General features: G+C 45.2%; 1 protein-coding gene across 3 annotated transcripts in view; it reads left to right on the top strand.

Annotated features, from left to right (window-relative positions):
- Positions 1-21,758, top strand: part of LOC128748014 (glucocorticoid receptor-like) — a 53,126-nt gene that overhangs the window by 26,922 nt on the left and 4,446 nt on the right. For 2 of the 3 annotated variants that reach the window (XM_053846368.1, XM_053846370.1), the window contains exons 3-9: positions 9,116-9,285; positions 11,336-11,362; positions 14,810-14,926; positions 17,869-18,129; positions 19,728-19,872; positions 20,457-20,587; positions 21,485-21,642. In XM_053846368.1, coding sequence (XP_053702343.1) covers positions 9,116-9,285; positions 11,336-11,362; positions 14,810-14,926; positions 17,869-18,129; positions 19,728-19,872; positions 20,457-20,587; positions 21,485-21,642 — 1,009 coding nt within the window. The remainder of the gene's footprint in view (positions 1-9,115; positions 9,286-11,335; positions 11,363-14,809; positions 14,927-17,868; positions 18,130-19,727; positions 19,873-20,456; positions 20,588-21,484; positions 21,643-21,758) is intronic. The other variant, XM_053846369.1, reaches the window with a different exon arrangement.

Here is a 21,758-nt window from a genome sequence, read left to right on the forward strand (position 1 = left end):
AGATGTGTTCCTACTTTGCATTATAAGATGGATTTAGATTACTAACCAACGCAGTCGTAAAGTTATAATTTTAGATATGGAAGGACTGGAAACACAATGAAACATGATTTAATGTTGAAAAGAACACAGCCAGCATTAGACAAACATGTTCATAAAGGACTATAATTACGGTACTGGAATTATACTGTCGTCCTCGACTCCACCAGTTGACAAATTCCTCCGCTGTGTGCAGAAAGTAGATTTCACAATGGAACAGCTTCAACACAAAGGCAGCTCTGACTGAATTTATGACTCTTATGAGGTGAAATGCTCTCAAGAACCAGATCTGAATCTGGTTCTTCTGTTGCTATTTCTCATCAGATGCTGCTCATCTGCCCCTTCCACCTTAAACCTGTCTTTTTCAGTCGAGCTTGTCCTCTTCCCGTCTTTATGCTTTCCATGACCAGTTTCAAACTTTTTTTCTTGACAATATTTCTTTAGTTTCTGCAGTCAAATATAGGCTCGTGGATTGAAACGTGTTTTCTCCCCTGGCCACAGATGTGATGAAAGAAGCGCTTGTGTGGATGTTGAGTTGTTGTTTACGCCCCGCGTGTGGAGTTCAGCGCGTGCAGTATATATGCCTTTCACGGCCGGCCCATTATTGAGGTCTACTTTTCCCATCTAATGGTTTTGTTTACGCCTAGCCCATGTTCCTGAAAATTCCTTTTTCTTTCCGAGCATGCAATTACGAGGGAGCCCACCTCCGCTCTCTGTTCAAGAACTTGTATCTGTAAATGTTGGGATTTCAATGACAATGCCGGCTCCAGATGCTGCTCCTAACTGTATAATGTTCTTCATCCTTTCACCGAGCAAATCGGTGACCTGGGTGAGAGGCAACATGGTGAGGGCCCACCCTCCCCGAGGCACGGCCAAAGATTACCGATGCCTTCATAAAAGGAAGGTACAAATGCTGACTGCCAAGGGCAGAGGTCAGTGGCTGCCGGCCATTTGGCCTTTAATGATTTAGAAATGAACCTGCTTCATCCTGCGCAGCTCAACACTGCAGTATTTCACTCTTAAACTATGGTTGGATGCAGCAAGAAGCCAAAGATCAGCTTAGTTAATCAATGTATTTATTTAGTGAACTGGTTATTAGCATATTTCAAATCTTATTTTGGGCACATAAACTCATGTTTTAATTTATTTAGTTTGACTTTTTTAAACTACATTTTTCTTTTTGTGATTTTTGCCTCAGATATTTAAGCGTGAAATCTAACCAATTGGCACGGAAATGTGTTTTTATTTGTTGCACCCCAGTGAAGATTCTGGTTCATTTCCACATTTCATCAGCGTTCCAGCTGAAATGAGTCACAGAAATGAACCCAGTGATAAAGTGAACCAATGCTCTGGCGTCTCTGGCTGTTCTCACTATTTCATCAGTTTCCTTCTTCTACGTCCGAGCTATCGACGAGTGGAAAATCACAGCTCTTTTCTATCTCAAAGGCGAGGCATATTAATGTGCCGCACATCGCAGAGTTAACTATTTCCTTCAGTGCTTGTCTTCCCATGAGCTCCATATAAAAAGCAAATAAACTGAAACAAGTTTGGAATAAGCAGAGAAATATCAGGCTTTATTTCAGCGCCAGGCGTGTTGTGGTGTCCGTACCGCCCGGTGATCTCCCAGGAGACGACACACAATGACAGCCTGGCACATAATAGGAAACATTATGCATCAGTGAGCTGACGGTTGTACAGTGTATAGCATAGCCTCCCCTTTATACACGCAAATGTTCACACCCATGGGTGTCATTTGATCGTCACCTAGCAGAATTAAAATGTCCCTGTAAGCTAATGTCAAACAAATAAACAACATTTATGAAGTATGATTGTCCCGGCTAATGCTTCTCTTTAGCGCTTTGAATTTGTCGTCATTTCAGTTGGTTTTTCGACGTTATAGACCTCTTTCCTTTTCAGTGTTTCCTGCCCATGTGTGGCTGCCCCTGGGCACTCCAGTTTCCTCCCACCGTTCCCCAGCATGCCATCTGTGTGATGCAAATAAGTGGAGGATTATTATGTTCCAGTCGTGTTTTTCTGGCGTTTACCGGCTGCTTTTAGATGGAATCCAGTCCTTGTGTAGTGCATTTGCATTTCACGGCATTGAAATGACGGGCCCATTTCTCTCTGCTCAATTTTACCGCCATTAAATTGACGATACACTTTCATTTGAAGTTCCTCACCTCTGAGCGCTGCTATTAATGTACTTCCCGGCAACAACTACAGTAGCAGGTTTGAAAAGGAACTTTTCCAGCATCTCCAATTTCTCCGTCTGGAATGTGATCGGCGTTTTCTTTTGAAATTCTGAACCTCAGTGAACTCACTGTCTGTCAGTGGACTTGCCGTTGTGTTTGGAAAGCCGGCTGGTGGGCGACTGTAAATTTTTACCATCTATTAGTCATCTCTTTCATCACTGCTGTGCTGTTGTTAAAAAGCACTACATACACTCGCCCACGAGCCGTCATCCGGCCTCTGCTTCATGTTTGTGTCGGGGTGTTTTTACAAACATGATGTCTGAAAAGCAGACAAGTTGGCCAGAGCTGCACCACCACACACTGTGTACATCCCAAAAAATGGTTTAGTTATTGTTGGTGGGACTCTTTTAACACCACGGCCCTATCATGTCCTTTATTAATAATGGTCTCATTTCCTCCAATACAAACCTTGGTGTGTCTCAGGCCAGATCCCAGTGAGATACTGAGAACTAATATCCAGTTTCAACTGTATTTTGTGCCTTTGCTTGGCTGACACTCAACACTCCCTCCACCAAGCCCTCGCTGCTGCGCTCTGTGGAATGCTGAAATGTTTTGTCTCAGTGAATCTAGGTCATGCTGGGAACATGTTAACTTCCACAAGAAGTTTTTCATCAATGGGAATTGACTGGAGTGGGCGTGCGCCGAAAAAGTGTCTTTACATTATGACCGTCCAATCTTATTTTTAAGTTTTTTTCCAAAAAATCGCAACCAGTATCGGCTAAGAAAATGAGTGAGGTTGGATAGAAAAGGAAGACATCATTTGCAGTCTTTCGTGGCTTTTTTTCTTGGTTTTGCAATAGTATTCCAGTTTGATAAATCAGTTCATCATCTGTGTCTATTATCTGACCTATATGACTTCTAAGAACTCAACGGGAAGTTTTTTTTTTTTTTTTTTAAAGAAGAATTTTTTGACAGTCAAAAACTGACTGACTAAATGAATCATCGAAATGTGCACGTCACTATGGTAGCACACTCTGCTCTGTGGCACTGTCAGATGGGAATCGTTTTCTGTGACTCAGCACGTGGCCTCATCTCATCTAATCTTGTCTAACTTGGACTCCCCATTGTAGCGGAGCGTAGAGGAGCCCCTTTGCTAGGGTTACGTCCAACATATGGGGTCTTTTTTCATCGTTTTGTTTTTGTTTTTTGACAATTTGTAGTCGCTGTAACTGTGATTTTTATATTTAAAAAACCCCTCATCATTGGTCCACTCTCTGTTCCCGCGCCTGGGTTGTTATGCTAATATAGCATGCCATTCTAGCTTCCTCTTTGAGCATGAGCTACGCCGTTTTCTCTTGTTTGTTGCTATAGTTTTACCACCCATAGGCCTGGCATGTGTACTGTCGTTTTACATGGAGCCGCTCCAAGATGGCCTTTATGAGTCCCATAGTAGTAACTAACTCTCTAGCTCCGATTGTCATTGATTCGCAAATTCAAAAATTATTTTGTGCTTTAATGTAGGCGGCAGAAAAGATAAAAAAAAAGACTTAAGCTTCACATCGCAAAAGTCATGTGGTTCTGAGGGTTATATATTTATAAATGCTACCCATAACCACCTATAAAGAGAGAATATCCTGGTTCACCCTGTTTACAGTTACTGTGCAGTTACCCAACAACAGTCACTGTGTTTCTACTTTTCATTGGTTCCAGGTAGTGAGCTTTAAAAAACGAGTCTTGATGTCTTGACTGTGGCGTGTTCTGCGCTGATTCAATCAGCTCTCATGCTTCTTGTCATGAAACAAGGCGAGGCCCAGAATCCTTCCTGCATGAGAGCCATATAGATTAAGACATTGATCTGTTATCAGGCTAGAATGGTGTAGACATTGACCACGGCAGGCGAAGTGAAGTGCAGAAAAGTTCTTTCACTTTCATTAGAAAGCCATCTACAGTGCGTCAAAATGTCCAGTTTCTTGTGAAGCATCACCGTTTCAGTTTCCATTGTCTGTGGGACAATCTGCTTAACAACCACCCTGTGAGGTTGATCACGTCATTTATCTTCCTGGAAACAATACAAGTTTCCAGGTATTATTACTCAGATGTTGACCACAATTTGTGCTGTTGTTCCACAGCAATGTTTCTGTCGAAAAATGTCTCACATAAGAACATCTCAATAACATCCCAATAGTTCAATGTTAGAATGTTAGAATGTTAGAAACGCGCTCCTTTTAAACATACAGGAATAGAGTGTCACATCGGTGTCCTGTTAAACATCCTTCACAGTACCAATATTGTAATACTTGTCAACAACCTTTCCATTTCTAGGTGCAGTGAAGTGAAGAGATAGGTTTCATCGGTTCATTAGACTTTTCCATTCTATAATTATCTTGCTGAAAGCTCTCCTAAGTGTTTATCATTTACCTACTATTTAAAAAGAAAAAAATGTAGTCAGACTTGAAGCAAAGTCCTCAGGGCAGATGCTGTTGACAGATCCGAGTCAGGCCTTGGTTCAGTGCCAATGACACAGAAAATAATGTTTAATGAGATGTTTGTTTGTTGAAATTGTTTTTTTTTCCTCTCAAGTGAAGTAAGGAGATTTCATCAGAGACACCGCACCAATTTTTGTGTGTTTTTAATGCATGAAACACAAAAATAATAAGTAGATGGTGATAGCGAACATGAACTCCATTCAATTTACTTTTAATATTTGTTCTTCAAAGCTGGAATTAGAGGTCATGACCCTGGTTGTCCTGGCCTCTCGCCTCATAATAGCCTCTTTCATGGGAAGTGGGGTGCTCTACATGGATTCCTCATGTTCACCGTGTTTAAGGACAATAAGCAGTCAGTTTTTTTTGGCTTAGCTTTTGAATGATGCTAAAGGCATGTTTTTGTGCTCATAAATAGCGTGGTTGACAACTCCACGGTACCCAGGTGCTAAATGCCTTGGCTTTACATTGCAGGGCGAGCAGGGAAAGATTTGATATTGTTGTTTTTGTGATGTTAATATTGTTTACATTTTTGCTATTGCAATATAGATGTGACATAATGTATCGTTCAGCCATCGAGTGGGACCGTGATCTTACCTTTCCTCACGCTCCAGGACGTGTGCACCGGTGTCCCAGCAGCCACCCCAGCACTTTATATTGCATGACCAAATAGTTTCTTATTTGAAGGACCACAGCCCACTTAAACGTAGATACAACAATGAAATGCGAGATTTGATTACTGAAGAAAAGAACACAATTGGGCCCTTTGAATTTAACCTGCTGACTCACTAGGAAAAAAGTCATTTTAAATGGAATGCGAACAGCGCCTGGAACAGCAAATCTAGCTGAGCTGAAGTGACAGCTTGACAGTGGGAAAATGACGAGTGGGTGGGTGCAATTTACTGGGAGAAAAGAGAAACAGTTTTATTCACCGAGCAGCTTTTCTTGGTTTGCGGTACTTAAGGAGAACAAAGGCTGCATGCAGCGATTGAAACTGTAAATCAGCACAGACTCGTGCTCGCTGCATCTTTATCTCTGGTTAGGTGAGTTGAATAATCCCATGACTCGCCTGACCTCCTCCATACTCCCCGCATGTCGTGATTCCCTATTGGCTGACGGACAAGCGGGAGGGGGGTTGGGAGCAGGGAGTGTTGTCAGGAGTAATACGATTAATATATTACATAACCTTGCAGATGAGGTGGGGCGATAGGAAGAGGGAGGAGGCGGAGAATCTGCTCGAGAGATGAATGTGAAGCACAGAGGAAGTGAGAGTTGAGGCAAACTGTATTCTCATGGAGGGTGGAGATGGAAGGCAGCATTGCAAAACACAGCAAAAATCACAATAAAAGTTGCATCAAGCGTTTGCGTAACACAAACCATGAGTCACTCAATTCTCTTTAGACAGTTGAATGCAACTATTGAGAGCAAACTGGACCTCATAAACATGGAAAACGGAGAAACAACTCGCGCAACAGTCGCAAAATGAAAAACTTGCAAGCTTATAAGCCGCAAACATGAAATCTTAAGTAAAAATCGAAAGCCTTTTAAAGCAGGAAATGCAAACCACATCATATCATAATATCAGAGCAGGGAACCTGATGGATAATAAACCAGCAAATCTCTTTAAGCCTTTAATGCAGAAATGAACAAGCAATGTCTTGAATTATTATTTACTTTTTATTTCACTCCAACTATCATCCAGCTTTGTTAACACATCCAACTGCTCTATTTCTGTACATCAATGAGCATATTTAGCGCCAAAAAGCACATCACACTCATCTCATCACCCATCGTTTCTTTTGTCTGAATTGCCATCGTCGTTGTAACATGCCAGTCATCTCTTGTGTGTTCACTAGCAGAGTCCATGTGAGCATGTGTGCGCTTATCTGTCCTGCGTGGCGGTGGCCCTAATGAGGCCTGAACTCGCCCTCGCTGGCTCTGTTCCACCTTTGTTATCTATTGACGGGAGGAGCGAGAGCTAAGGGAGTTGGGGGGGTGTTGGACTCGGAAATGAGGTGGTGAAGATTGAGTTGTGAGTTCTGATCATCATTGTTATTGCTGAAAAGGTGCAATACTATCAAGCTGTTATGCTTTCTTCTCCTGTATGATACAAGTGCATTTGCTTCATTGGTGCTGTTGCTATGTGACACTTCCACTTTTATTTTTTTTTGAGGCCTCGCTGGCCTTAACAGTCAGAGGTCAAGCTTGTTCCTGACAATTCACAGCATCGTGCCTCAATCCCAGCAGCTGTGAGAGAGCCAGGGAGATGAGCAGATAGACGCCCTGCTCCTCATAACCTGACTTCAAAAGAGACCTCCGCAGTATAAATACTTGACTCCTCCACTCCTAAAGTTAGCAGTCGACAAAGTAGAACGTGTGATCCGAGTGTCGGGTTTAGTGATAATGCTTTTTCAGGATCAGGCAGGAGAGATAGTTATCCCGGACTCGCACCAAAAGGAGTCGCGGTTTGCGGTGTGTAGCGTGCGGTCAGTTCACTGAAACGCAAGATTTGCAACTCAACGATTTTAATGAGGCATTTTATGAGACTATAACAAGTGAAGCGACACAATATTGAGTAACCAAAACTGGTTACATAAAACGAAAAAGCACTTGCACTGTGACATCAGTGGATTTCATTCATCCTGTCCTCAGAGGTCATCCGTGTTTTTGAGGCCCTGTGCGTCACCTTCATACAGTATATGGTTTTGTTATGAATAAAAAAAAAAGATTTCTAATTGTGAAACTGTAGCTGTTTCACAGGAAGCTCTTAAATAAAGAAGTTGGTGGTTTTGACATCTGTTTTGAGGGTCATGAAAAGTCCGCCGTCTGGCTCAATGATGGGTTTTTCTATCACAATTGAATAGCGATAGGTTGGACCAGATGATGAAGTACTGGGCAGTCTGCACGCTCCTGTATTGTGCAACCATGTGCCTCTCTCCTGTTTGGACTCTGAGAACACGCTCCCTGCTCTCCTGCCATCTGTAAAACAGTGTGAACTGTATATCGTCCGGTGGCTGCCAAGACTCGCAGCTGGTTTCGCATTCTGAATCTCTCTTAGATTCTTCACATGGAGCGAGGACCATCTTGGCCTGTTGAGGCTGGGCGACGTCCAAGATCCCCCAACTTAGCTCCCCCTTTTAGTCACGGCCCTGTTTACATAAGCGAGTGTTGTCTTTCTGTCGACCATGAGGCTCCAGCTACTGTGAATTCTGCTCACTGGACGACATGAAGACTGTTCCTTCATGCGTCTTTCTACGAATCGCATGGGTTGCTTCCCTCTTCGTGCATGATCATTATTTAATTTGTCGCTGGGGCCATGCCAAAACAAGCCCGGCAACAGATTTAAGGGCACTGTGAACGCTCCTGTGTCCCTTGAATAAGTGCAATGTGTTTGCCAGCTCGTCCTGACATGTTTCCCTCGCCTGGCACGTCGCCACAACACAGAAAAGCGCCCCTAAGTAGTCATGTTCACACAGCCCGTCTGAATGCAGCGCGACAGCTGAGCACGGCCCTGTACGTGCAGGTTCCTCTGAGGTTTCGCCGACGTCTGTGGGCGGCAGGAATGAGATTAGAGCTTCTTTACCCAGCCGCTGTCACTGTGGGATTTGGATTATTAGCTGACAAATTGAAGCTTCACTGTAGTTTTATACCATTTGTGTACTTTAGTGAGTGACTCAAGGTGTAGTGGAGCTTTTGTTGAGCAGGCATAATCTATTCCTCGTGGCTCCAGCGCTGCATCACATCTCTAATGAATCCTCTCTGATCGACCTGGAAAGGTCATGGAATTATCTAGAAATGCTGTCAAGTATGCAGCATAAATCCTCATACACTTGTTAGGGCACAAGTCAACTGGAATAAGTAATAAACATCTCTGCGATGAAAAGAATGACTAATGTAATGTAGACTAAAACGTGACTGAAATACATTGAGTTTTCGTTTAAAACGACTTTTAGTCGACTAAAACATGACTAACAAAAATGAAATGGGAATGACTAAATGTTACTGTGACTAAGAATTAATGTTGGCAAAAGACTAAGACTATGACTAAATTGAAAAATGGACGACAAAATTAACACTAAACGGTATTGTTGCATTGTGAAATGTTCCCATAGCAGTTTGTTTATCCTCCTTGTCTCCAGCTCTTCTGGAAACAGGCACAACCGTGCAACCTGTTTCCATCGCTGCTGGACCACTTATAAAAGGTAGTTTATTGGGAGAGCAGCGCTGACGTACAGTATGGTTGGTCTTTTTCTTCATCGACTCGATGTGTCCAAAAGGGATGGCTTGTCGCCTAGCAACAGAACAGCCAAGCATCTCTTCATCTGTGTCATATGTGCCAGAAATATTATACTTTAATGCACCAGGATCAGTTCTGAAGATAGATCTTTCTACTCTGGTTTGCAGCACTTCAGCCAGGTCCAGAGAAACCGGCAGCTCAGTGGCGACCAGCCAGCCCAAGTCCGGCGGCCAGACCCCGAAGATTTGCCTGGTGTGTTCCGACGACGCCTCTGGCTGCCACTACGGCGTGGTGACCTGCGGCAGCTGCAAAGTCTTCTTCAAGAGGGCTGTTGAAGGTTTGTTTCACGCACTTCACCCTTCAGTCACTCGAGCATCAGACGTTAAACTCCTGACCCAAACATTCCACTTAGACCCTCCAGCGTACCAGATAAAACCACAAAGCCTTGACGCCATGTTGACTCTTGCTTTTCTTGCGAGAGTACACAGCGCCAAATATTTGTCACCAGCTATCAATATCATCAAGCGAATAGTGATTCGAATTATAAACGATCAATCCCCGCTTTTACATCCGATCACTGTGATTCAAACCTTCCACCCGTCAGACGACGTGTTCCACTTTGACTCGCTGTCTGTAGCCCGGAGATTAGAAGACAAAAGAGGCCATTTCCCAGGAAATGAAGATGCCAATGTGAGTTTCTCATTCACGGAAATGTCAATGTTAAAATTGCTTTTCCTCACTGGGCTTGAAAAAGTGCCTTAAACAGGTCAACAGACCCTCCTGCACCTAAACTTGGGAATAGAGTCTTCTGATGGGCCCAGCCTGCAGCTGAATATCTTCCATATGTCCAGATGAAGAAGTGCTTGGGAGGCCACTGTGCCTTTGATAATTGCAGGCTCTCTGATAGTCATCAATAACGTGCAGCACTAATCTATATCAGTATTGGCGATGCATGTCTATTGGGACTGGCTGAAAAGCTGTGGGTATGTGATACATCAGAAGTCAACACTGGAGGTCACTGAGTTCTTCAGCAACCGAATGGTCTCCGAGTCAGAATCTAACAGTCACATGCTGCTGGTGGCCCCTGCCTCTCTGAGTGGCTGCTACCAGTAGAAGGAAACGTGGAACATCCGCTCTGTTCTCCCTCTTTCATTGACTGCCACGATTCGCCGTGACAAAATCTGACGCGGAACCAGGCCTTTAGCTAGGAGTTTTAGCTAGGAGTGTGTCTGTTTTCTAAACTTTCACACATTTAGAGGTTCATTTATTTAAAACAAAATAACATGAAGGCGTTCCTCTTGATGTAATATGTAGAAAAATGTGAATTTTGATCCATGCTAAAGTATTTTGCTTGCATTTGGCGAGCGCAGTGTGCCGTGAACTGCAACGCTCCCCAGCGCAGCTCACTGCATGGCACTGGGTAGCGGGAGGAGTGGGAGGAGCAAGCTTGTGCCAATAAAGGGAAACAAAACGCCAAAATGCTCCTCCGATTAAAAGTGAAATTTTGATCACGATCGACGAAATTACAGTGCGGAAACATCCTTTTCATGGGAACCAATGTGATGACACTTCGAGTAGGGCATTATACAGGCACTAGTGATCGGACATTTCGGGCATCCTGCTGAGAAAAGGGTGGGCGTCCATTTTTTTTTGTCTTCAGGACTCCCAGACGCCCCCTAGCTAAAAGCCTGAGCGTCACCTTTGATAACCGTCTCTAATCGGTGGTATGATGCAGTTGCTTTTATGTGTTCAGCCGCGTCAGAAAAAGTGGATGTATACACACCTAGATAATTCTGAATTAGATACAAACCAAAAACCCCTCTAAAAAGAGCAGACCTCCACCATGTCATACCACGTTTTTATTTCCCCCCCAATATTTAACCCCTTCATTACGTACAATTATACGGAACTCTGTACCTTCTTTAACCCTTGATGTCTCATTGACAGAACTTGCCTGCACAACGCACGTCGTCCTGTTTACAATGTCATTGTAATGTGTTCTTTCCATGTTGTAGTTACTTGCCTTCCGCCTGCTAAATATGTGGCGGCTTCCTCATATAGTATCTTTCACTCAAAACTGAAATGTGAATTTCCTGATTCACTCATCGCGACTCTCAGGTTGTGCCGGGACCTTTTAAACGGCCAGAAACAGATGTCAGGCCTATAAACCCCCCCACCCCCCGAAACGAGGTCTGGACATGAGCCGCACCATCTGCTTTTTCTGACCTTTTCGCTGCTGTTTGATGCTGTAATAATGGTGTGAAGCTCACACGCTAAAACTGTCCTGCCACCATGAGAAAGTCAAATCATCTGTTATTTTTGTTTTTCTCCCCTTCCATCCCCCGACCCCAACCTCTTCATTTCCGGTCGTTGTCTCAATGGTGAAGGATGGCGAGCGCGACAAAACACCGATGGTAAATAAATGCATCTTTAATAATGCTGATGAGAATAATGGCGTTGAGCGAATCATGATCATGATGGTTTCTTTCCTGATTTTTTTTTTTTTTTCTTTTTGACTGATTAATCGAGCCTGTTTGGCCTCAGCACTGAAATCAACCCAAACTCCTGGCCTCACTCCTCTGTCATTAATGCATGCAAATGTCCTGGTAACTGCTTTTCTCTCAATATTGAACACCACTCTGCTGTTTTCCTCCACAGTCCAAACCTGATAAGCATTCAAGTGTGTATTGCATTTGACCTTCTGGAGGTGCTGGGTGCACCCCGATCACTCCTGTTTTGTTTTGTTTTTTTTGAAACCGTGGTAACTAACATACACTTAGCAAAAGCGACTTTTTTTTTGATTAAACCAATCTCTTGATAACATTTCATGAATCAGAAAAGCGCAACAAAGCACTTATTAAACACTATAATAAAATTATTAACACTCCAAGAGCGTAGTTCCCCAGCACGCTAGAGTCACAAAAAGTTTTTGGTTTTTTTCAAATTCTATAAAGACTTCCTAGAAAACGGATCTTGTATCCCGCTTCAGTCGTCTCCTGAAAACTCCACCCAAATGTGTGCACAACAGTGTAATGTTGCTAGCAAACAAAACACAAACAAACCAACGGCGTCACAACATGCCCTCCGAAACCCGCTACGTTTTTCCTGTCCAGTCGACATATTTCTTGTCACCTGACAGGCGGCTGCTTTTTTACCCTCCATACATCTGGCTGAACTCAAAGAGCACTCTCACTAACAACACTCATGCATGGGGCACAGATGTTTGGAGAATTTGGAATTTGGACTTGGAACACCCCAGAGACTTACCGCAGCTAACATTAGCCTGGATGGCCTCCTGATGGCGCTTGATCCGTCCGGCGAAATATTGTGAAAGCGCCGTGCGTTGACCCACGTAGCTTATTTGGTTGAGGGAAATTCGGACTACGGTTTACCCAGGAAATATTTCTGACTATTTTATAGTTTGAATTGAAAAGAATTGTTTCCACCTACAAATATAAATAGTGGCTTTTCGAAATCAATTGTGAGGGGTCATAATGCTGATATGTGAGCTGGAGATTTATCTCTGGCCCCCTAGTGGTGATTGTCGTCCGTGCCTGTTCAGACTTCGCTGTCGATCTGCTGCCTTGGGCTGAATAGATATTGTGTTTAACGTTATGACGCCGTTAGATACCAGTGGCAGGAGCGATGGTGAACGCTGTCAGCTCAGTTGTCAGGTCTTTTGCCACTACAGATGGCTGTTTACGTCTTTGTTTGCTTTGGCGTCCTGCTGTGATGTCTGTAACTGCTGTCACCCCACAAACGTCGGCGATTATGTCACTGCTGTGGGAGGTAGAAAGTCACGCTCGCAATGCCAGTGGAAAGACAGTCATCACCAAACAGTCGCTCATAAAACATCACGGTATGAAAATATCGGTGGGGAAAAAAAAAGCTGGACAATATGAAATGCAAATTGTCGACTGAGAAATAAAATACTGAGTAAATACAGTGGCGGAAAACATCACATTAAAATGTTGAGATATGGGGTGAGTGACGTGATGCTCGGTGAATGACCAAAAGGGGGGAATAAAAGTTCACTTGACAAGAAAAAAAGGAAGAAAATGAAAATCTAAGAAAAATTATGCAAGATTATGAAGAAAAAAAATTAAAATCAACCACAAGTGATAAGGGAGAGAAGCTGTTGACAGTCAGAAAAAATATTCAATATGATAACATAAAATATCTAAGATGTAAAAGAAAATACATTTGGACAGCTTTTGCACAGAATGGTTTAGTGCAGTGTGCATCATCTGATGTGTCTTACAAAACAGTGGTACAAGTCACATTTAATGATGCAATTATTTTTTTTCCTGTAATTCAAAAGCAAACACCGATTTAAGCGCCGCAGCTCTGCATTCTAATGAATGATGCATCAGGCTTCGCTGCGGAGGAACCGCTCTCTAATGGCGGCGAAAGTACCGGACACAACAGTAAAGGAAGCAGTCCAGGGAAAAACAAGGCAAAAGGAGGGAGCTTTATTGTTTTTACATTGGCGCTGCTCATGTAAAATGTAAGTAAAAATGACATGAAAATATTTAGGAAAACTGAGGAAACGTCTCTTGCATATGCTTTATATTTAGATAAGCGATGAATCACCAAAACACAGACATTACTGACGCGTGTGCTGAAACATGGGCGCTTAGTAAGGAACATCGAGTCCTCATCCCGTGTGCATAAATGACTTACAGATCCGGACCACCTACTGCGACTGAACTGGACTTGTACCTTTTGACAGGAGCTCTGGAACTAGCTTTTGATGGTCATCCTAATGGCATCTGGTCATCCAGTCGTCGAGGCAGGACTATTTTTATCCCGACATGAAAGTTATTTTACCCGCTGGCGAGTTGCAGCGTGACTCATGTGACAGAGGATCACATGGACGCGGCCCTCTTTCCTTTCATATTTAGCTTTCTAGTCCCATCAACTTCAGCGCGGTCATGTGGGGCATAGTTATAGTTTGATCATTTGACCGATCAGCCCCAGTTTGCTGCGCTTGTTTGGCTCGATCAGATTGTGAAACTTTAAATCAAACTGTGACATCTCCACGAGCAGCTGTGCAAATATCACCACGGTGAAGCAAGTTTAGATTTGGGCTGATTGTTTGGGGGGTGAGGCCTGTTTTGTATTTTAATGTAATCTATCCTTTCTCAAACCGATTGACGGACCTCCTGAATCTGTCTCTTGTGAGAGTTGCATTTTGTCCACTTGAGGCCACCGTAGCGCTACATGCCTGTGTTGTTCAGGCTAAAAAGACAAGTATGTTTATTTGACAGACTACGCTATTGATTCCTAGTCATTCTCTTCACTGGACTGTTAATGTCATGTGTTTGGACTGAAAGTAGAGTCGGAGATTACAAGCTAAACCGCGCTGCTCAGCTATCGGAGACACCAGTCGTCTGCTCCTCTCATCCCCTTTATAGAATTGTTTTAAGTATATAACGCATGGACCAATCGTGAGATGGAATGAGCCCTCTGCGGTGAGTCAGAGATGTTGAGATTATATAAGTCAACAGGAGCTTCTTCTGCTCTTGCTGAAGATAATTTACACATGACTATAGATTGTCACGCAGGAAGCCACGCGCACACAAAGGCGGCCCAGTAAAGGAAAACAAAAAGGAACAAATTCAAGGGCAATAATAACAACATTCTCAGTCATAAGGTAATTCAAAGTTGTATGTGCATCAAAACATTTGTGAAATAAAAGTGACCCGACTCACTGTCACGTGCGCCCGCAACCACGAAGTGCCGCCGGCTTCACGTCGATCCAACAGGTGGCAGTAATTCCTGCTGCTGAATCCAATCCATCTCTTGCATCTCTCGCTAATGTGCGCTGCCTCTTCTCTCCTTCTGTTTCTGCCTCGCAGGCCAGCACAACTACCTGTGTGCCGGGAGGAACGACTGCATCATTGATAAGATCCGCAGGAAGAACTGTCCCGCCTGCCGCTTCAGGAAATGCCTCCAGGCTGGAATGAACTTGGAAGGTAAACAGACCGAACCCTGGTCAAAATGGGACTTTTTTGAAAGGCACAAAGCATTAAATCAATGATAGCACACAAACAAGTCGTAGAGAAACGTTCAGGTGTTTCTGCCTGTGATCAGCTGCATGAAACCAACTGGGAATCCCAAAACATTATAGATGTCAGGGAACAAAAGTGAAAAGGTCGATGGTGAAAATGAAATCTCAGGGCAGTGGTGAGTTGCTGGAGTTATTTCAAGGTGATAATTTGGTCACAGATGGTGAGAGAGGTCCTGGGAGTCATGCGGAATTGAAATGATTCCAAAGCTTCTCCCCTTCTTTAGTCTGATATCTTCATCTCCTATGTCTCGTCTATCCTCCTCATGTCCTCCTTCATGAACCTAAATGGTTGTCGTCCTCTTCTTCCTTTGACCTCCGAACCGTCTTCATCTCCAAACCCCGTCGCTCTGGTCTAGTGGTTTCTAATCTTGTCCTTCCGAAGCATCTACAGCTCTGACTCTTGGAACTCTGCTTCCTGTCTTTGTGTCAGAGCTACTGTCTCTGACCCAAACATCATGGCAGATCAAGCTACTGTCCTGCTGAGCTTCCCTTTCACTCTCGCTGCAGCCTCTCTATCACATACCGTCCCGACAGTCGTCTCCACCCTGCCTGCGCTCTCCTCTTCAACTCTTCTGAATCTCTGTCCACGGACCCTCATGCCTTGCTCTCATTTACACTTCCACCGCTCCATCTTCTTCTCTAACCCATCCTTACGCTCTCTTCAGATCACAGTATCATCCGCCAACATCATGGTGCACGTTCTCCGTCTCTCCGCGACACTAGCTACTCTCACCTTGAACTCCTCTGACTCTTCTTCAACATGCCTCACCCTCCTCACACACGTCCTGCTCAACCCTCTCCTGCCTCTCTATCAACATCCTCAGAGCAAACAATGGATCTGTGCTGCTCTTTCTCAGCATGAAACCACAATGCCGCTGTCTGATGCTGATTTCTCCTCTAAGCCTGGACTCCACGACTCACTGCCTCACCTGAGTGGTGTGACTCATCAGCTTGGTCCGTTATAGCTGCTACAGTTCTGAGCCTCCCGTTGTTCGTAAGCTTCGACGCCAGAACACTTATCCATTCATCCTCTCAGCCTTTAAGATCTATAAACAGTCTGGTCAGGAAGTTCACTGTCTGCTGTCTGAAACCCGTTCACACCTCAGCTGGGATCTTGTCTGATCCGTAGAATTATGGACCATGTTGGAGAAGAGAAAGACAAACATTGAGGTTTATGGATGTGGACTTGCAGAGCACAGGTGTGACTGGTTGCTCCAGACAGGTGTGGATGGAGGACTTGCTGTGGCAGATCACATTTTAAGGTTTTGTAAAGGTTCTGCTGGCGTCAGCCGAAGTCCCTGAAGACAATTGGTGATGGAGTGCCCGAGCCTTTCGTGTAATCTGTAGCTGGAGTGCTGGTCAAGCCCTCGGCTGCATTGCCGCTTGCCCCGAGAGCCGAACTTATTAGTTCAATTTACCGGTAATGAAACAGATGAAGGTGCGTCACAGGTGAAGTCCACCGTCTGACAGACAGAAGAAGAGATGGAGCGCTTCCACGGGCGTCAGCGCCTCCGCACGCAGAACAGCTGTTAGTCGCCATGGAAACCAGTGAAGAGGAAATTAGAAAAGGTAGGGAGCAGAAATAAAAAAAAGAAAAAATTGCATCCAGCTCATTGGAAAATAGAGAGCCGGACCCCGAGGGATTGCGGAGAGCAGGGAAGTACAATCAGTGAAGTCTGTGGATTTTGAATTATTGATTTAAAAACACAATGTTCTTGCACGATATGCTCATTATCAGTATCTGTTGGTGCTGAATCAAAGTCGATGCAGTTAAGTATGAGTGTGTTAACAGATGAAGTGGTTTTATGTGCACGTGGCAGGAAGGGCCTGACACTGTTCCCGAGCTCGAGCGTGTGACTAGCAGTGTGAGCTGGGCACTTGTCTGTCTTCCATTTGCATGACAACATATGTAGATATTTCTGACGGTGCAGCAGAGAGTGTGTAAACATGGACGTCAGTTTGCGTTTGTGTGTGTACAGACAGTGTTTATATGTCTGTTTGGCGTGTGTTTGAATGGATTTGTGTGTTTAAAAACAACTCTTTATTTGGATGTGTGTGTCTTTCTATCAGTCTCACAGGGCAGCTATGACTCAAGCCACACTCCCCTTCTTGACTACCTTCTCCTGGAAGGAAAAAAAAACCTTGTCATAGTTCCAGATGCTTGTGTTAATGACTCAAAGTCTTCAGCAACTTTCATTAGCTATGGAGCTTGAAATATCTCTGCAGACTTGGCCCTGCTCTGTCGTTCTCACGCCTCACACACAAAACATTACAAGCACAACAAAAATGAATGACAAGCACAATATAAATGTATGTCTGTCATTATTATTATTATTATTATTATTATAAGGTAAATAGGCTTTGTTTTTGGGTCGCGGGGGCAGCAGCTTGAAAAGGTAACGCCGAATGACCTTCTCGTGGGCAACATCCACCAGCTCCAACTGGGGATCCCAATACGCTCCCATTCCAGTGAAGAGATCTCATCCCTCCACCTGGTCCTGGGTCGACCCCTCTGTCTCCTCCCAGCTGACCGTGCCTGAAACTCCTCCTAGGGGAGGAGTCCGGGGGTCGCTCCACTCCGAGTCTCTCCTGAGTGACAGAGTCCTCACCCTATCTCTAAGGGAGACGCCCGTCACCTGTCAGAGAAAACTCACTTCAGCTGCTTGTACCTAGTTGTTATGGTCATGGCCCACAGCTAGGTGAGGGTCGAGATGAAGATAGAGGTTTACCTTTTGGCTCAGCTCTCTGACACACAACAGTGAGAGTGTGCAATACCTGCTGCGCCGATTCGCAGACTAATCTCCAACTCCCTCACCCCTCCTCTCATTCTTCATTTGTGTCGTCCAGCGAGGAAAAACAAGAAGCTGAAGATGAAGCCGTCGAGAGCCCTAGAGCCGGTCCGGACTGTGCCGGTGGCCCACATCCCCCAGGGCATTCCCCACCTGGTGCCCACCATGCTGTCCGTCCTGAAGGCCATCGAACCGGAAATCATCTACGCGGGCTACGACAGCACGCTGCCCGACACCCCGTCACGCCTCATGACCACCCTCAACAGGCTCGGGGGACAGCAGGTCATCTCGGCGGTCAAGTGGGCCAAGTCTCTACCAGGTGAGTCGCCCACAAGTACACCACACGGCGGTGACAAATGTGTGCTTATCTGCGCTGGTCAGGGAGTTGCTTCAGTGCTTGTTACAGTCCTCCAGGCTGCATTTGCATTCCTGAGCATACCACGAAAAAACACAGTCACGTTCTCAGATGTGTTCTTGTGTATCAGCTGCCTGGCACAGATGCTTGTTCATGCCTTCATATGTGCATAACACCCACTGAGTCAATGAAGTCCCTTCAGCCAGGTGGTCATGAAGTTGAAGGTGACCGAAGTGTGCGTTGCTTGTAGGAAACGTCTGGTACATTAGCGATGGGTGAAGTCAGTGCCAGACTCGGGTCCTAGTCTGACGAAGTGAATTTATCTTTGGAAGCGGGCATGGTTTCTTCCTCTGGTCTCTAATGAAGATAGTTTTTTGACTTTGAAGAATCCTGCTCCTCTGATCTGCCGACACGAATGAGACTCAGTGGTCGGTTATTCTCCATAACTGCTGCTACGTGGCTCAGCTGCTCCCGTGATTCCTCCACGTTCGACGAGCTGCCTCCATGGTGCGGATCCTGTCACACCGGGAACCTCTTGGTGGAAACTGAAATTGAACCTATCGATGCGCTGATGAGGCTTCATGAAACCTCAGAGCCCACTTGATGCCGCTCTCTGCTCTTTGGATTTGATTTTAATAAAACATCACATCATTTTAAAACTGAGTGCGCCACCTCCTGAGCTCTGAATGTAAGGACACTGTTTCATGAAGCCTCATCACTAGCTTTTGGTAGCTTCCATTTGTGTTTGCTAATCCATTGGATCAACGCCGAACTACACACGTCTTTCACACAGCTCCCAATAGAGACTCCAACTTGCCTCAGGACGGTTCTTACAAAGAGGTTCTGTTGCAGCTCAAGCTGATTTACATCACGTTTTCTTTTTCTAACCTTCATATGAAAGATTAAATCCCTGCGTCATTCGTGTCGAAATCACAGCTGCATTTAAAACCATCACTGGAGGCGGAATTGTCTTCTAAATGAGCAATTTAGTTTCTTCTATCAACCTGAGAATTGAAGCACCATTTTGCCCTCTTTGCTTCCAGACAGGAAGAAGCCTGGGTGAGCTGGCAGGCGATAGATGGCTTCGCACAGACCAATAGTGGTGCTCACTAGTGATGACTGATGAGGCTTCATGAAACAGTGCCCTGATTTACAGAGCCCACTAGGTGGCACTCTCTGTTTGGAGCAGCTACTTCAATGAAACCTCACAACATTTCTAAACCATGAGCGGCACCTACTGTCCTCTGAATGTAAATACATTGTTTCGTGAAGCCTCACCAGCCCATCACTAGTGCTCACACACCAGCCCTGAAAGCTGCTCATTCATTCATCAATTCTAAAAGGTTTTTCTCACAGGAATTCTGACATTTGAAGTTCATTTAGGGACGAACGCTTGCAGCTGCTCCTGGTTGCTTACAGTTCTCTGTGCTCAGTCAAGACATGAACGACATTCTGGACTGAGGAAATGATTTAATGTGATTCGGGCTGAACCTGCCACTGGGTCACATTGTCTCAGAAAAACAGCAGAGTGAGTTTGTTGATGGTGCGTCTGACCCCGGCAGGCTTCCGGAACCTTCACCTGGATGACCAGATGACACTGCTGCAGTGCTCCTGGCTCTTCCTCATGTCCTTCAGTCTGGGCTGGAGGTCCTACGAGCAGTGCAAAGGCAGCATGCTGTGTTTCGCTCCCGACCTCGTCATCAACAAGTGAGTCCTGACCGTTCCTCTCATGACACTCGCAGCTCAGCACCTGTGGCTCAACAGTGGTGGCCGCGACACGCCGCTGCTGCCTCTCGTGAGAGTAACAAACACACGGGCAGATTGTCGGATTCAACAGATCTTTTGATGCAGAATCATTAGCTGACTCTCTGTTGCCGGTCATAATGATCAGTCTGGGCGGTGCTTCCTGCTAAGTTCTCTAAACTGCAGAGGTTCCTGACACCCGCTGCGACTCTTGGAAGAAGCCTTCAGCACAGTGTCTTTGAGCCTCGATTGTCTTCCACTTCTAGAAGAATCGGAGGTCATTTCAAAGGCTGTTACTGGTAGTGACCGGCTGATGAGGCTTCATGAAACAGTGCCCTCATTTCCAGAGCCCACTAGGTGGCACTCTCTACTCAAAAGACATTGGTTTGGAACAGCTACTTCAATGAAACATCACATTTCTAAACTGGGAGTTCCGAAAATAAGTGCACTGTTTCATGAAGAGAAACTTGAGCACGCCCCCCTTGTGGACGATACCATGTAGGCTCTGGTTCCTCTTGATCCACCCCCTCTTCTTCTTCTGACCTCAGAGAGCGCATGAAGCTGCCGTTCATCAACGACCAGTGCGAGCAGATGCTGAAGATCGTGGAGGAGTTTGTCCGGCTGGAGGTCTCCTATGAAGAGTACCTGTGCATGAAGGTGCTGCTGCTGCTCAGCACAGGTGCGTTGCTGCGGGGAACTGGTCGAACCAGACGGCGGCTGCGTCCATGAGTCCAGAGGTGGAGGACTCACGTCAATAAGTGGACAGTATCACCACACCCTGCTCTCATTTATTGGATTATGTAAAGCAGTGCTGCCCCCTGCGCTGTCTCCTAAATTTGGTCGACTGCAGCTTTACGTAATCTCCGGGTCTCCTCTGTCCGGGACCGGAGCCAAAACTGGTGCTGATGAGAAAGTGTGTGATGTTTTTCAGCTGTGGCGAATAAATCAGCCGCGCTGCTGACCGACGAGCAGCCGGGAGGGAGCGAGATGGGGGGGACGAGGGGGTTATGACATTTTGTTTTCAGACATTTGAAGCGCCCCTTTGTCGCCGCATGTTATAGGGATGAAATCGGGTCAGAATCTGAAGAAACGTAAAGATGTGGGTCTCAGTGTGACCACTTTCGGGAGCTGAGTCACTTCAGAGAGGGTCGGCACTTTGGTACTGGCGCCTCGATAAATACTGGAAGACAAGGTGGGTGGAGTATAGGTACAACGGGCAACTTGATTCATGTTGCGACGTGCAACTCGAAAGGAAGCTCATGATTCGGGGTGAACAACATCACCATCGACGCACAACACTTGGGCCACGATACGGTTTCTCACAAGATGGTGAGGTACTGCAATATAGACACAGTTAACTAAGGAAAACCACATAATATTTCTATAAATTCAAGACTAGCGTCGCTTTTCTGTAAGCGTCTGCCGCACAGGCAGCATCCTAGAAACATGAATGGTGTGAGCGAGAATATTATTGACCAAAAAAAAAGCATGGTAAAAGAGAAAAATCTTGACATATATGGGAGGTATCCATCTCTTCTCCCAATATTAACCACCGTCTGTGTGTGACTCCGTCCAGTGCCAACGGCCGGCCTGAAGAGTCAGGCGGTGTTCAACGACATCCGCATGTCCTACATCAAGGAACTGGGAAAAGCCATAGTCAAGAGAGAGGTGGACTCCAGTCAGAACTGGCAGCGCTTCTACCATCTGACTAAGCTACTGGACTCCATGCAGGAGGTCAGTACACACACACACACGTCTGGACACACACACACGATGACTTCCGAACAAGCTGTTGCTACTACTACTACTACTGATAATAAGTACTACAAATACTTGCAACTCTGTATGGT

Source organism: Synchiropus splendidus, chromosome 17, assembly GCF_027744825.2.
Source record: "Synchiropus splendidus isolate RoL2022-P1 chromosome 17, RoL_Sspl_1.0, whole genome shotgun sequence".
Taxonomy (NCBI): domain Eukaryota; kingdom Metazoa; phylum Chordata; class Actinopteri; order Syngnathiformes; family Callionymidae; genus Synchiropus; species Synchiropus splendidus.